This window comes from Bacillus rossius, chromosome 15, assembly GCF_032445375.1.
Source record: "Bacillus rossius redtenbacheri isolate Brsri chromosome 15, Brsri_v3, whole genome shotgun sequence".
Classification (NCBI taxonomy): Eukaryota; Metazoa; Arthropoda; class Insecta; order Phasmatodea; family Bacillidae; genus Bacillus; species Bacillus rossius.
In genome coordinates, this window is record NC_086342.1 from 31,171,900 (window position 1) to 31,187,226 (window position 15,327).

The 15,327-nt window shown below is 34.5% G+C and overlaps 1 protein-coding gene across 1 annotated transcript in view; it reads right to left on the reverse strand.

The window, feature by feature from the left end:
* Nucleotides 1-12,417: 12,417 nt before the first annotated feature.
* Nucleotides 12,418-15,327, reverse strand: part of LOC134539749 (mini-chromosome maintenance complex-binding protein) — a 39,532-nt gene continuing 36,622 nt past the window's right edge. The window contains exons 12-13 of the mRNA XM_063382018.1: nucleotides 13,326-13,411; nucleotides 12,418-12,583 (exon numbers count right to left, since the gene is read on the reverse strand). Of these exons, the coding sequence (XP_063238088.1) occupies nucleotides 12,493-12,583; nucleotides 13,326-13,411 (177 nt within the window). The 3' untranslated portion in view covers nucleotides 12,418-12,492. The remainder of the gene's footprint in view (nucleotides 12,584-13,325; nucleotides 13,412-15,327) is intronic.

Genomic DNA, 15,327 nt, shown 5'->3' on the forward strand with positions numbered 1-15,327 from the left:
TGAGGGAACTAAAAAAATGTAGGTAGCTCAGTAATGCGACTTGGCAACCAAGGTCAAAAGCCAGAATCCACCCAAATAAATGTGAGGGTGAGTATCTCGGCTGATGCCGGACTACAGAATGTGTCAGACTGTACTGCAATTAGTTATGACTAGACAAGATTTTATGGTTTTATTTTTAGTCCAATTTTGTTTTTAAAACGGAGGATTTCGGTGCGATTGTTTTATAAAAGCTGTTCTAAATATTTACTCCACAACATAGTGGTAAATTTTAGTGGTGCACCGATATGACTTTACCGATTACCGATTCGATTACTGATTATGAGAGCAATAATCGGCAGATACCGATTCAGTTACCGATTATAATGAACAAATTTTTTTAAGTGTAATAATGCACACAAATTTTTTTATTCCCATGTGAATTTAATAACAAGATTAGGTAAAATTGAGAATACAGTTATAATAACAGTATAAAAATATATAAAATACACTATTAAGTCATTGAAAGGGGAAATTAAATTAACTTCTATTTAAATATTTGTTATTGTAAACAACTTGAACTACAGTCTAATAATTGTAATTTACAATGGGTAAGTTTTTGTTGCGGAAAAATAGCATTATTATCGACTATCACATAAGGTTGCATCAAGAAATTACCGTTTAACAATGTAAACATGCTGCTTTATTTTGTTCACTTGAGTTTATAGAAAAATGTTTCCTTTCCACACTCCACTTTTTTTCTCCCTACTCGCCATCTCACTATAATTATATAAAAATGACTAAAAACCAATTCTAGCACATGTGATTTTATTTATGTTGACTGAATATATAAAATTATAAATACTTTTTCACTTTTCACGTCAGATACAAATAACAAACGGATAATGTTACCAAAGACGCCCATAAGAGTTTGTAAAACGCAGTGATAAAAACTAGAAGGTATCGGGACCACGATTTTGAACCGCTACTACGACTCGAAAAGATCGATTGTCATAGAATCCACTGCAACTGTTTGTGGTATTTTGATTGCGTGCCATCTATTTTACTTCTCTGGCTATACGTAATGTACAAGGCCACTAAACAAAAGACGAAACGTAAACGTGTAGGAAAAATGAATTTTTTATTGTTTGAGGCAATGAGATTTATTAAACTTAACAAAATATCTGTAATTATGATATGACGCAGTTAGATTAATTTTGTAATATATACATATATTACCGTATTTCGTCTTAAAATGTTTAACAAATTATTACATGGTAAAAACCTACTTAATTACGCCGGGACGTAAATAATAGTTAAGATAATCGCCGATTACGATTAATCGGTAAGTACCCATAATCGTCGATTACGATTCATCGGTATCAGCATCGGTGCGCCACTAGTAAATTTATATGCTGAAATTTTATGAAATAATTTTTTTAATTGGTCTAAAACTGATTCATTAAGAATAAAAATAAATTGCCAAGCATTATTGGCTTAAAAGTGATTCAATACGAGATGGACAATAAAACAAATTAAATTAATTTTATTGAACGATGCATTTTGTTAACAATTTTTTTTTGTCCAGAAATAATATTTTTGGATTTTCAAACATTAAATGATTAGTTTTGTTATGGTTTCTGATTAATTTTGGGTTAAATGTTACTTAATTCCATGATACAACTTTCATTTCGTTGTGTATGGTGTATTAGCTTGCATTTCAGTGTTATGCTGTGCTTTGAAATGCTTTTCTGTTTTATTGCAATTCACAGTATAATCTTGTCCCTAATCATAACTAGGAACCTCAGAAATTATTAAATAGAACTGACTAAAAGCTGAGTTAAAATATGGCTAAAGCAGTGCAAAAAAAGTCATACTGAAACACAAAAGCAGTGCAAAAAGTCATACTGAAACACAAAAGCAGTGCAAAGAACAATTGATGATGGTTAGAGCCACGGAATTTTCGCGCATTCATTTAGTCGCAAGCTAGAATGCAAACCTCACACTGTCGCACTGTGTTCGTGATTGGACCGCAGTTATCTGGACACGCCCCTCTACGACCGTGAGCCAACGTTCCCTAGCTAGGAGAAAAGTAAGCGAATCAGGTAGTGCCAAATAATGATAAAAATGTTCTCACTAAGAAATCAACCAAGGGGAAAGTAAACATGGGTCGAGCACACCTATAACTTTTGAATTCTATCCTGAGGCCAGAGGAATCCACGAAATTTCCGGGAATCTAATGATGGTATGAGAAAACATGTTACAATGTGTGTTATGCATGTTTTGCCCCAGTTTGTATTTACTTAAGTTGTTATTACATCATCTAGAAATGCATTACTAACCACCATGAACTTCTCTCTCTGTCTTCAGTTCTCCATCCTTAGTTAGCAGCCAATGTAGTCATACAAAAAAGGTCAACTTGATACTATTTGTACTTTTCCCAAGAACTTGAAGAGTTTCTTTCGCTATTTGTGTTTTAAAACGCTGGTAAAGACTCAATTTTGGAGTGGCCTGCTGTATACTACTAAAAGAAAATATTTTAATTTTTCAAATTTAAGTTCTTTCTACTACTTTCTTGATACTATCGCTGTTCAGCACATACCTACATGAAAGTGTTACACCATCTATCTTCGTATCTTTGACTATCTAGTACAATGACGGACACCTAACTTCTATTTATGGGTGGGCATACTAATTTTTGTCATTAACAAGAGTTATTACATGTTTCACACGTAGTTTAATGCCATTGTTGAAGTCGGGACATTCATTTCTAACCAGAAAATGGCAGAAGAAAAGGTAAAAAATAGAGCGTTAATTTTCTTTTTGTTTACTTTTTTCGTTTTGCACATTGTGCACATCCGTCAAATGATATTAAAAAACTGAGATACTTGACAGCATTTTTTTGATGTGTAACCTTCTTAGCTCTCAGTATACAGCATTTGGGAAGAGTAATTTTGTGAACATGGCACAGAAATGCAGGACTATCGTGCTGCATCTGCCCAGAATCCTTGGAAACTTCGAAACAATGACGGATGCACATATAGCAACATAAACCTATATATAGTCACGTCGGTAAATATCAGGGTACATACCCACAATAGAAACAAATTAGGTACTTGAAAACTTGATGTTTGTTTGTAAGAACTTTAACCAAACTTACGTTATTTGGAAAATAATTAATTTTGAAAAATAAGAGTTTTAAACTTCCTTTGTTTATTATTTTCTTTAAAAAAAAAAAAAAAATACACAAGTTACCAATCACAGTTAATCTTCCAATCAAAATTTGTTAATTAGAAAAGTTTTTTTTTCCTCTTCCAAAGTATGAGTTCTTAAACTTGGCTGGTTGGTTACTTCGTGACAAAATACTTTTACAGTACATACCAATACACAAATCAGCTGGATTTATTGGGTAATTTGAAGTATTTTCAGATAAATGTAACTTGGCTGCATCACAGACATGGCAATATCACAGATCATTACCAGAAAATCACATTGTTCAAATGTAACATTAGGGGGAACCCCAAGTATCAGTAATATTGCTGCGGTTTACTTCACATTCCTGCTAACGCAAAATGCAATACACTGCAGTCTGCTGTTTTCATCTTACTGTACTCCTTTCATCTGTGAGATGAGAAAATGTATGCAAAGATGGTGGATGTGTTCTATTCGTGTATTAACTGAAGTGCTGATAAGTCTTGAGTGACAAGACATAAATTAAAATCATTTAATTATACATGTGCACGTGTCCAAACTGCATAGTATGAATATAAGGTGAGTCATGTCACTAAAAGTATGAGACTGAATTTTTTGAGTGTAAAATGTTACATTTGATACAACAAATTTGAAAACTATTCATATACATATATAATAAATTTTATAAATGAAAATACACTTAAAACTAATTAGCTGAAAAGAAACATTAATTTAAGAATTGGCAAAAGGAAAACATGTCAGCAAGTCTTTCAGTATTTGCCAGACACATGCAACATCTAACCTGGAACGAGCAAATGCACTTATAATATGAAATTCTAACAAAATTCAAAGTAACATCCTTCAAATAATGCACAGCATGTTTATATATACAATATGTATATATATATATATATATATATATATATATATATAAACATGCTGTGCATTATTTGAAGGAATGTTACTTTGAATATATGCATATATATGTGTGCATATATATATGATATATGTGCACATATATATGCGCGCATATATATATATATATATATATATATATGCATATATATATATATATGCATATATATATGCGCATATACATATATGCATATATATATATATGCATATATATATATATATATATATATATATATATATATATATATATATATATGCATATATATATATGCGCATATATATATGCATATATACATGCTTATTGTGTATTAAACTATATTTCTTGATGCAAAAAAAAAAGCTTCCACTCCCGCCACTACAATTTGCTGCCAGAGCAGCTATATATATCGCATATTGAATCATTTGATTTATAGAAAAATTTTAAACTATATAATGAAACTGGTCCTATTAAAGCAAACTTCATCTCTTTTTTTAATATTCTGTTAATCTTTATTCAAAGTGTTAGTGTAATTACCTGGACAATGGAGCTTTGCTCGGTGTCTTATTGATTTAATTTTGTAAAATCGTGGTTTTTCAGAGGGAACACCTATTTAGATAAACTTGCAAAGAAAAACTTTAACCAAGTATAAATTTTCATCCAAATCATTAGAGCCGTTTCAGGGATACAAGAGATTAAGATTTTTTTTATATTCAAAAAAATATTTATACGAGCAATTTAAATTTTAATGTTCTTAGGCAGTGATTGGAATAGGAATTTATTAGAGTTTACCTATAACTCTACCTATTCCAATCACTGGATATAAAATTATAAAATTAGATAATTACATACACTTTCTCTCGTTCTCTCTCTCTCACTCTATTTGCAAGCCTCACTATACTTCATACCTACCTACTTAAGAACTGCAGTCAGTTAAATAAAAATAATCACTAATGCTTATAGTTCAACACTTCATTTTAAATAATCAACTATGTTATTGTGTTTATTATTTTTCACTTCAGTTATTGTTAGTTTTTGAACTTAACCTAATACTTCCTGCCATACCATGTTGCGAGTATGTCTAGAATTGTCATTTGGAGAACTTTAAATGTAGATCATGTACAACATACCATGCATAAAAACATAAAAACTGATGATCTTAAGTCCACTCCAACAAATTTACAAGTTTGGCTTTGATATTGTGTACTGTCATGACAAATGTAAATCTCACAGGTAATTGGTGTCACTGCACGGTACATCTGAGTTGACTTTTGGTGATTCTAAGTAGGTACAGTATACATACTTATTTGCAGAATTGTTCACCAGTAATGGTATTAGCCTTTATTGTTATTACACAGTCTTGTCACAGTGAGTCTTACACCATTACATAGACCTTCTGATACATCCAACAGCACCAGGCTAGGAACTTGATTTTCAAGGGTTTTTATTAATATACTGTCCATCTTGTTAAAATTCATCAAGCAGTTAATACCATAAGGTTTCCCTTTGGCTTTGTGAATTGTAGTTCGCGCCATCTGCCACAGATGGCAGCACCATGAATATACAACCGTTCCATGCAACTTACACGTTACATTCAAGAAATTACTCCTACCAAATGCCGTATGCCGAGAACTAAGATGTTACACATAAAAAAAAAAAGAATCTATAGCAAGATGATCTTTATTGCAGGCCCTATTCATCTCCTACCTGTTGAACACTGGTTGATTGTTGCCGTCTTCAAACTCCTGTTAGTCCAAACACTACTGTTTGCACCTTCAGCTTTTTGTTCTGCTCATGCAGGTTCCTATTATCAGCGATATGTGCTTTTTAAAGTTATTTAGAACGTTGTTGTTCAGGTCATTTTCATTTTGTTAGATCTTTTCTAACCTGGTAGACTGGTTCTGTTTTTTTTTTTTTTTTTTTTCCCTCCCCTAGATTCAACCAAAGATTTTTGTTCTTCAAATTTTGACATTCGTAACAGAAGTACATCAGGGTTGCTGTAGACATTCTGTTTAGGGGTCTTTCGTGGTCCTGTGATGGAGCTGAGCTTGCGGTCAGGGTAGGTTGATGATTCTCCTCTTCAACAAGGGTCCGCCACTCCAGTAACATCTTGCTCTGCACGGCTGACTTGTAGCGATTTGGCTGTCATCATATCAGTTGAAACATTACTACCATCCTCGAGCTCGTAGTTATCCTTAGGATTGTTTTTCCTCAGCCAGTAGCGAGACTCACATTTTGATTGTTCAGTAGTAACTTTAGGATATAACTCTGGTTTCCTTCATGACCCTATGTTAAGGCTCCAAGTTTCCACTTGAGATGCCAATTTGATATTTTACTCATAAATCATGGTGGTTTTTGAACAATTGACATACCCAATACTATCAAACAGACAATTTTTGGATATATATATTTATATTTATACAATGGCAAAACCAAATACAGTGAAACCTCGTTTCTACGTACACTCACGGTTCTCCAAAATTTGTCCTTGCGACCTAGTTGTATGTACGAACCAGCAAGGCCAAATTAGGTCCATTTGTGGCTATCCTCCCCCCCTCCCCCCCCATTTTTCCCACCGCTGCCGTGGTAAATGATCTGCCGTGTCTATATATTATGCTGATGTATTTTCGATCAAAATTATATCCTATTCGTGCAGAAACAACACTTGAGCTAATCAAACGTAAAAATAAAAAAAAAACTTGACACTGAAGGAAGTGTCGTAAGCCCCGTGTTTACATTTTTTTATATGTTATAATCAATAAAATAATAATTAACACACAATATATTTGCTCAAACAAAAAAATACCGTGGGTACTTTAAGTGTAGATAAGATTAGCTAGTAGGCCTAAAAACATTGTGAAAAACGTAACGTTTACAGTCGGCAATGAACATTTTAAATCGCAAAATATACATATTTTATAACATGAAAAGTTGCTTTTATTTCTAAACATGGAATAATTTGAGCCCAGGCGTGTAAAAGTCCAAGTAATTATAGCAGGAGACAATCTAAAATGCACGAGGGAAAAACGTAAACTCACGAATGTATAAACGTAATGGGAATGTTGGGAATATTACGTGGCTGCTTGTAAGTTCTGATACTGTATTTATGTCACAACTTAGCCGAAATACTGGTACGAGACATAAACTTCGCAAGATAAAATGAGCGGAGTCTTGGTAACTGTTTTATAGTACGTATTTTATAATTTCGGAAGTATTGTACAGTTGACGCATATTTTTTAAACTAACCATTTATTTCTGGGGATCGTAAATAATTAATTATTGGTATCAAGACATCAAGATGAACGTAAACTTGGATGTCACGGCAGCGAGAAAACTGGTGCATATACCAATAAACTGGTATTAGAACTGGACAAAACTGGTACATGGGAGGTGGAGCTTATATTTTTTTCTGCTAAGCTCGCATCTATTGGCTGGCTGCTGATGGAAGGTCATGAGTCTGGGCGGAGCGTTGAGTGAGTTATACCGAGCATGCGCAACTCGGAGAACAGAGAGAGCCAGCCGGCGGCTACGCCGCGCCGTAACAACAGCTGATCGAGTACAATGACCTTTCTCCGCGCACGGCGCGCTATTGACAGTAAATTTCCATCAAATCCCCCCCCCCCCCCTTTTTTTTTACTGTGGCGCAATGCGTATGTGTAATGTAGCCCGTATTTGTTCTGAACGCTGCAGGATGCGACTGTATTTTAATTAACTTTAACGTATTTCATACAATTTTTCATATTTTTAAACTTCCCCCCCCCCCCCCCCCCCCCCCCAAAAAAAAAAATTTGTACGAACCGGGGGCAGTACGAGCGAGGTGTTACTTACTGTATACTGTACGTTATGTGTACCATGTAATGATTTTATTTTTATGAAAATATTTATTTCATAAACTTTACTTAATAAATGGAAATGGATACACAAGACTATTGTTTACTGGCTCACCAGGTTTCCACCAAAATATCTAAGCTAATCCATCACAGCACTACTGCTTAGGACAAAATTACATAATAGCACTCTAATCTTTTTATTGTTAAATAAAAGATACTATTTCACTGACGGTAGCAGATAAGTATTAAAAAAAAAGTTTAGGGGTCTTGTGCAGTGATTGCTGGTACTTACAATACTTTTACTGCACTTAACACAGAAACAGTATTTATTTAATCTCTCGGTCTTACCAATTTAAGTTACACTGTTTTCAGCACCAGATGATTGGAAAAAATAATTATATTTACTTCAGATTGTAGGAGTAACAATTTTCAACACCTTGGGCCGGGAGCCAAAACCTAAATAATTATTATGCTCCTAAACTGTCAATGGAACCAGTCAAATTTAAATGACGTGCCGTGGCAGTGCTAATAACTAACATAAAAAATTATTACAAATCTTGAATGCTTGGAAAACTGTGCCAAAAATCCTTAAACAATTCAAAGCATACGAAACTGCAGATGGATAGTAAAATATAATTTAAAAATAATATGAAAGCTAATTTCAAATATACAATATTCAGGTTGTTAAAAGGTAAACCGAACAAATCCATAGAGAAGATATACTTGTAGATGGTATGTTCCTTTATCATAAAGTTTTTTCTGTAATAGTTTTCCAGAATTTTCAGTCATTGATCAGAAATAAATAGGGCCTACCATGCATAATAAACAAAATATTATCTTTCAGTCATGCCGTAGCATTACAAGCTAGTGCCCAAACATCTGCCTTAAGCCATGTAGAGCTAACAAATTTTTACAGCTGCAAAAAAATTTTTGAGAGTAAATAATGGCACTATTTAATTCTTCAAATTCTGCTGAATAGCAAATGGTTAATATCTGTGAGCACTGACTAAGTTTGTACTCGAGTGTTTCGGAGTTCATTGGTCATCTTTTGTAATCCCATTGCTGAAGTCCCTGTGCACAGCCGTGCTAAACCCGATGTAAAACCCTACCTTGTTATTTCATTTTGAAAAGTACCCAAGGTTATAAATTGCAGGGGGAAAAAATACTGTGTTTTATCGCATAATCGTCGCAACCATATTTTAGGCTGTCAAAATTGGGATAAAAAAACTTCTTGCGTAGATGTCGCATGATGTTTTTGGTCCCGCTAGTAGATGCAGAGCGCTTTGTGTAGGTATCTTTTCCGTATAAAACGATGTATTTTAAAGTAGAAATCTAATATTTAATAAATTAACGGAAAAATACGAATTTGTTTGACATGTAAATTTTCTTATAAAGACGTTTTAAATGTTATTTCCTTTATCTGATCGTCTGCGTCGCCGCGGTGTAGGTATAATCTAAATTTTAATTACGGTCATTACCACTTAGGGTTATTTATTGAATTAACGAAAATACAAAGTTGTCTGACGTGTAAATTTTCTTTTAAAGACGTTTTTAAACGGTATTTCCTTTATCTGATTGCGTTACCGCGGCGTACCGCTTATAAAAATGTAGCCAGCGCATCATTCATGTTTGGTTATGTTGCTTCCCGTATAGAGCGCGCGCACGTAGTCGAATATCGATATCTCGCCGATTGGATGCAACGCGCTATCTCTGTCATGTGCCGAGTTAACTACATTTGATAGCAAGTGTGTACTACGACACGTTAGTTCACGTCAGATTCAAGTGGCTTGCGTTAGCGTTAGAGTTTTGGTTTTTCTATTTAAAGTTAAAAAAAGGTTTTTGTTTAAGGAATTATTAATATAGATTGTTTGGCGTGCTCTTGTATACTCCACCTTTTTTTTTAAATAAACGTACGTTCCATGAACGGGTTTTGTTTTTATGAATAACTTTACCTAACAAAAAAAAATTTTTCCGCAATATCGTTGCACCCCTACGTTTCAAACTTGATTTTAAAATAAAATGTGCGACGATTATACGAGAAAACACGGTCTGCAGGTTTTTGATTGTGTACAAGTTTTAGACCACTAAGTCACTCAAGTCAGTATTGATTTTTTGTATGTGTCGTGTGTGTCTCTCTATATATAAATACATATGTTTATACATGTACAAAAATATTTTTTCTGCAAATTGTACAATGAAGCAGTTACATTATGATTTGGTTTGAGAGGTAGTGCGTTTTCGATATATTAGTTTGATAAATTAACTCAGTCCTTAACCCATAACTGTGTAAGCCGGTCTAAGAATCAACTATGAATGTGTAAGTACAGTAGAATCTCGTTATAGCGAGCACGGTAATAGCGAGAACACGGCTATAACGAGGTATTTTTGAGGAATTTACGGCGTGATCGCTTGAAGCGCGCTTTTGTTATTTGTCTGCTTTATCTCCACCCCTCTCGCTCGCCACTAGACATCTTGCGGCGTTGACGCCTGTCACATTCTTCAGCCATGCAGTCGCCACCTAAGTGCGTGGCTTTAAAAATAGAATCCCATCCTTTCTTTCTTTTATCAAACTTCCGTTAGTTATCTGTGCCGTCTGCCGTGTGTAGACAAAGTTTGAGATTGGAACAGAAACAACGTAAGAAAGTATTTTTTACAAATTAGAAATATGTATGTTTTTGTTTTTATAATCGCGTATATTTTCACGTTTTTTTTTGTTATCTTAAAAGAGATAATATTAAAAAGCCACTCTAATGAGATTTAATTGTTTCTTGGTTAACAACTATTAATTGTTTATATTCTATTTATTATTATTTACGCGACGTCATACTGCACGCGTACGCAATACGACTGGATTCGTTGCTACAACATAACATAGCAAATTATGCGGTATCAGAAGAAACGAGTAACGTAACGATAGTAACGAGTACTAATTGTTATAGTAACGAATACATACGGGTACACATTTTTTCGTTACTTTTACACCTCTAGTAGGCACTACCGTATTTATTTCCGAATCGCTAGGACAGTTTTCTTGTAACTTTTGTTTCGGTCAGTTGTTGGGGTATTTGTCCGGGAAAGGGGTGGTGATGGTTTGAGCTTAATCCCAAAGTTGACAGGTTTCTTTAAATTAAAAAGTATAGTTTTCCAGCGACTATTTCGTTTGAGGCGTACGTGCGTTGCCGCAGCCGCACTCCTGCTTTTTTGTAAGGAATTAAATCTTCGCGCTACACTAGCACTACCTGTTATCAACATCCCGAACCAACATGGCCGCCAGCAGACAGCCCGCGTCGGCAATAGATAGCAGGACAATGCTGCGTCGGCCGCGGGCTGAGATGCTATACTTACGTGGCGTGGTAGGGTATTCTGGTTATTTTGACGCAATCGGTGATCGCATCCGTACTTATGGGGTATCTTTTTAAAGAGAATTCACACATCTGCTCACAGAAATTAAGATTTCGTTAATATAACATGTTATTTTCCAATTATACAGGTTTAAACACAATTTTTATGCTATTTTCGGTTAATTTTTATTTTTTGGTGGCCAAAATTTGTCCAATTCGGTTATAGCGAGGACACGGTTATAGCGAGGATCAAACCCGGAACCGTGACACCTCCCTATAACGGGACTCTAGTGTAATACTTGTGAATAATTTTCACATGTTAAACGGTTGTAACTACAAGTTTCTCCACCACGTACAATTAGTCACACAACAGAAATATTTTGAAACTTTCTGGGGTTAAGTAGGTATAGTTGAATACCGGCTGGCCAGTCTGCAGTTGCAAGGAATGCCAATAATTATACCCACTCCTTTTTTTTTTAACATGACTAAAATAATTCTGTGTAAAAATTGAGTGTAACGCGCTACCTTCAACTCACCTTTAGTTATGGTGTCTACTTCTCACAAAAAAGTGACAAAACTGGAGGACTGGTTCTGAAGAGTCCCAAAATAAACACAAATGGTGTTGGAAGTCATGGAATTTCAATTTTCAGCTAACTTGGAATAATTTTTTCATGCCTCATTAGTTTACAGTTGCACACTAGTGAAAATAGTAGCCACACTGACCCCACTGATCATGCTTCGAAAACTTTCTAACAAAAAATCCATTATGTTAATTTCTGTGAATAGATTTATTTAGCATTACGTTAAATTTTGCTCATTATTAGAGACCTGTAAAATTTGCGGATTCATTTTGTGATAGGATAGAGTCCAAATACTTTTGACATTATTTTGCTTCAGTGTTTGGGCCACAGTTTATCTGAAGGACTCTGGGCCAATGAAAAATCTTTAACAGAAGAATTAGCGAATCACGATCATTCCAGTCAACAGGTGTTACGAGTCGGTAACCAATCAGCAGATGTAATTTCCACAAGTGCGTAGAGGATCATGGAGTCTATCCTTAAGGGATTTGAAATCGCGAATTTTACAGGTCTCTACTCATTATATATAAATATGTATATATTATAAGGTGCTGAAAAAGTTCTGAAATTGGTTCAGCGATAAAGAGAGACAAGTACACACGCACAAATGAAAAATATATTACATTTATTACTCCTTGTAAGAGCACAATAGTTGGTTTCAAACCGTCCAAGACAACAGAGCCTCAGCGCTGCTGCCGTCTGCGTTCCATGTCCACAGCATGCTTCCACAGAGGAGCCGTCAGCTCCCGGCAACCTCTGCTCAGCGACACTAACCTGCAAGTGACTACAAGTTACATTGTACATTCTAAACATTCATTTTTACGTAAAACAAAACATGTGCACAGCCCCACCAGTTCTGAAGCGAGATAGCAGCCCTAACAATATATGTTAAGAGTAGATCTAGATTTTTTCCGGTTGTGTGCCACCCTGGCCCCATTTTTAACACGAAACAAAATAGGGTTTTGTAGCCACACGTCCACATTACCCTACTTGGGGTAAATTGGGAGATGATTGTAACTTTTTTTTAAATTCAAAATCATGTAAGTTAGATACAATAGTTGACACTCATACTATACCTAACAATTTTCAAGATAGAAAAAAAATTTCAACAGTAAGAGCATGATTAAAAAAAACACTTGTTTACATGTTTATTCCATCTTAGCGAATCTAGAAAAATAACTTTATTTTTCTGGCACATATTTTATGAGGAATATCAAAATCAATGCCCTGTTACATTTAAATGTAGTATCTCTTGTTGTGGTACCCATCGAAGACAGGTTTGATTAATATTTGGTCGCAAAGCATTCTGATTGACTTGGCTCCATTTATATCCACATCGCTATGGAAATAACTTACATTTACCATCACCAATTAATGGAGGCAGAAATAAAACGTTAAGATTTTTCTAGTGAAATAAAAAAATTTAACTAGTAAATAATACGGTAAATGAAGTTTAAACATGAAATCTTTCAGTGATTGTTAGGCACAATATTCTAAATTTTTTTAATTCACCTACCTTGCTAGTACCAAAAGTCTGTGAAGATCATCTGGTGTAAACTTGCTGTTTTCTTTCCTCATTTCAACAAAATCATTTTCAATCACCTAAAAACAATTTAAACACTTATTTTAATAAATAAAATATACACATATACATGGAGAATGAATGAATCAATGACGTACCTTATTCAACCAAAAATAATCAAATAATGTGACTAAATGTAATGTGACCCTAAACACTTTGATTATGAATTTATCAAAAAAACTTCATGGAGTGGAAATTGTAATCCAAGTACACCAGCCCCTCGAAGTAACGCTGTTCGATTAGCGCTGTTTTGAAGTAACGACGCCAATTAATTAGGGCATGATTTGAAGTAGCGCGGTCATATGTTCGAAGAGGCGCTCTTTCTCGTCCACATAATTTATTTTATTTTCATACGTGCACAATGTAACAAACAAAATGCAACAAATCAAAAATAAGACGGCACTTGTGTAACAAACATTATGACGAATCAAAAAAAGATATTACCTTTTTATGTAATAGTTATTAGCTTCCATCACATATTTTCCTGACTCTTAGTCGTGCGTACACAAAGTTACTCTTTTTTTAGAATCGATTTCAATATAAACTAATTACTAAACCTAATAAGTTCTACATACTTTATCCTGTGTTACGTAAATTAGTAGTTTCGAAAATATGGCGAGTGAAAGTGCGGGTTTGTTTTCGAGTGTCGAGAAAACTCAGTATGTAAATACGTACATTTAAACTAAATAAATGTCATATAAGGAATAGTAAACAAACGGATTTCAGTGGCTGGAGAACAAATTATTATGAATAACATGCACTCTTATGGCAAAAATGTATTTGATTAGCGCTGTTTTGATTAGCTCTCTATTTTCCTGGAACGAATTAGAGAGTTACTTCGAGGGGCTGGTGTATATAGCACTTGAAAATTATATAATTAGTAAATTTATTCCATATAAACTAGACCTTTTCTGGCACCATTTTAGTCAGAAGAGTGATATACACAGCCTCTTTTGAAACACCAAGTGGCTGTTAGAAAAAAAAATTGAGTTTTATGTCTGTTGTATATACAGTGGGGTGATGCAGTTAAGCATACAGTTTTTCAACTAAGCTGTTTCGATGTCAAGGTACAAGTTTGTAATTGTAATGTTTCACGGCATTATTTTTTGGGTAAATATAGTACTTTCAAAATCACTAACATGCACTTATAAATCTTGCATGTGCCTGATGAAACATACAGATTGACTAGCAGCTACAAAAAAAATAATAAGTTCAACATCACACCAGTTACCTCACAATGACATACACCACTTCTGATGCGTTCAGAAATGATTCTAAATGTACCTCAACATGCACACGCGAGTATTTTTCTTACAGGGATATAGTATTCTGTAGACTTTGTTCCAGGAATACTTGTGTAGATAGATATATAGAAAATTCATGTTATAAAGTACTTAGTTATGCTTTAAGTCACTGAAGTTATGGTGATAGGGAGAATTCCAAGCTTGGTACTCGGTAGGCATAGCGAGCTGTCAGACCACACCAGTATGAGCAGGCAGCGTGAGAACCAAACTAGGGAGCGACAATTCATTTACTGATTTCACTGATCAGAGCAAACACTTCAAAATGCAGTTGAAGCTATACCCTGTTACGTACAATACAGTTCAGTACGAGTAAGCTCGGAGCAACAGGTCACGACTAGCAGCAGCCATGGACTTTTTGGAGAAGGGGTTTACCAGGTGACCAGTTTGCGCTATGCACCAATCTGGCGTGCAGTCTTCATATTGGTAATGCACCTCTGTGAGAGTTTTGAGTGGTGACCCTGTAATTTTATAGTGGAATTCTAAAGCTAAAGGATCTGCACACTTCTCTCTACCAATTATGATACTATATGTTGAATTTTTCCATACCTAAAAGTCCATAAAAACACCCTTTTTAGGTTTTTCTTTTTCTTCTCAAGTTATAGACGAAACCATGGAATAAAACTTGTATAGAC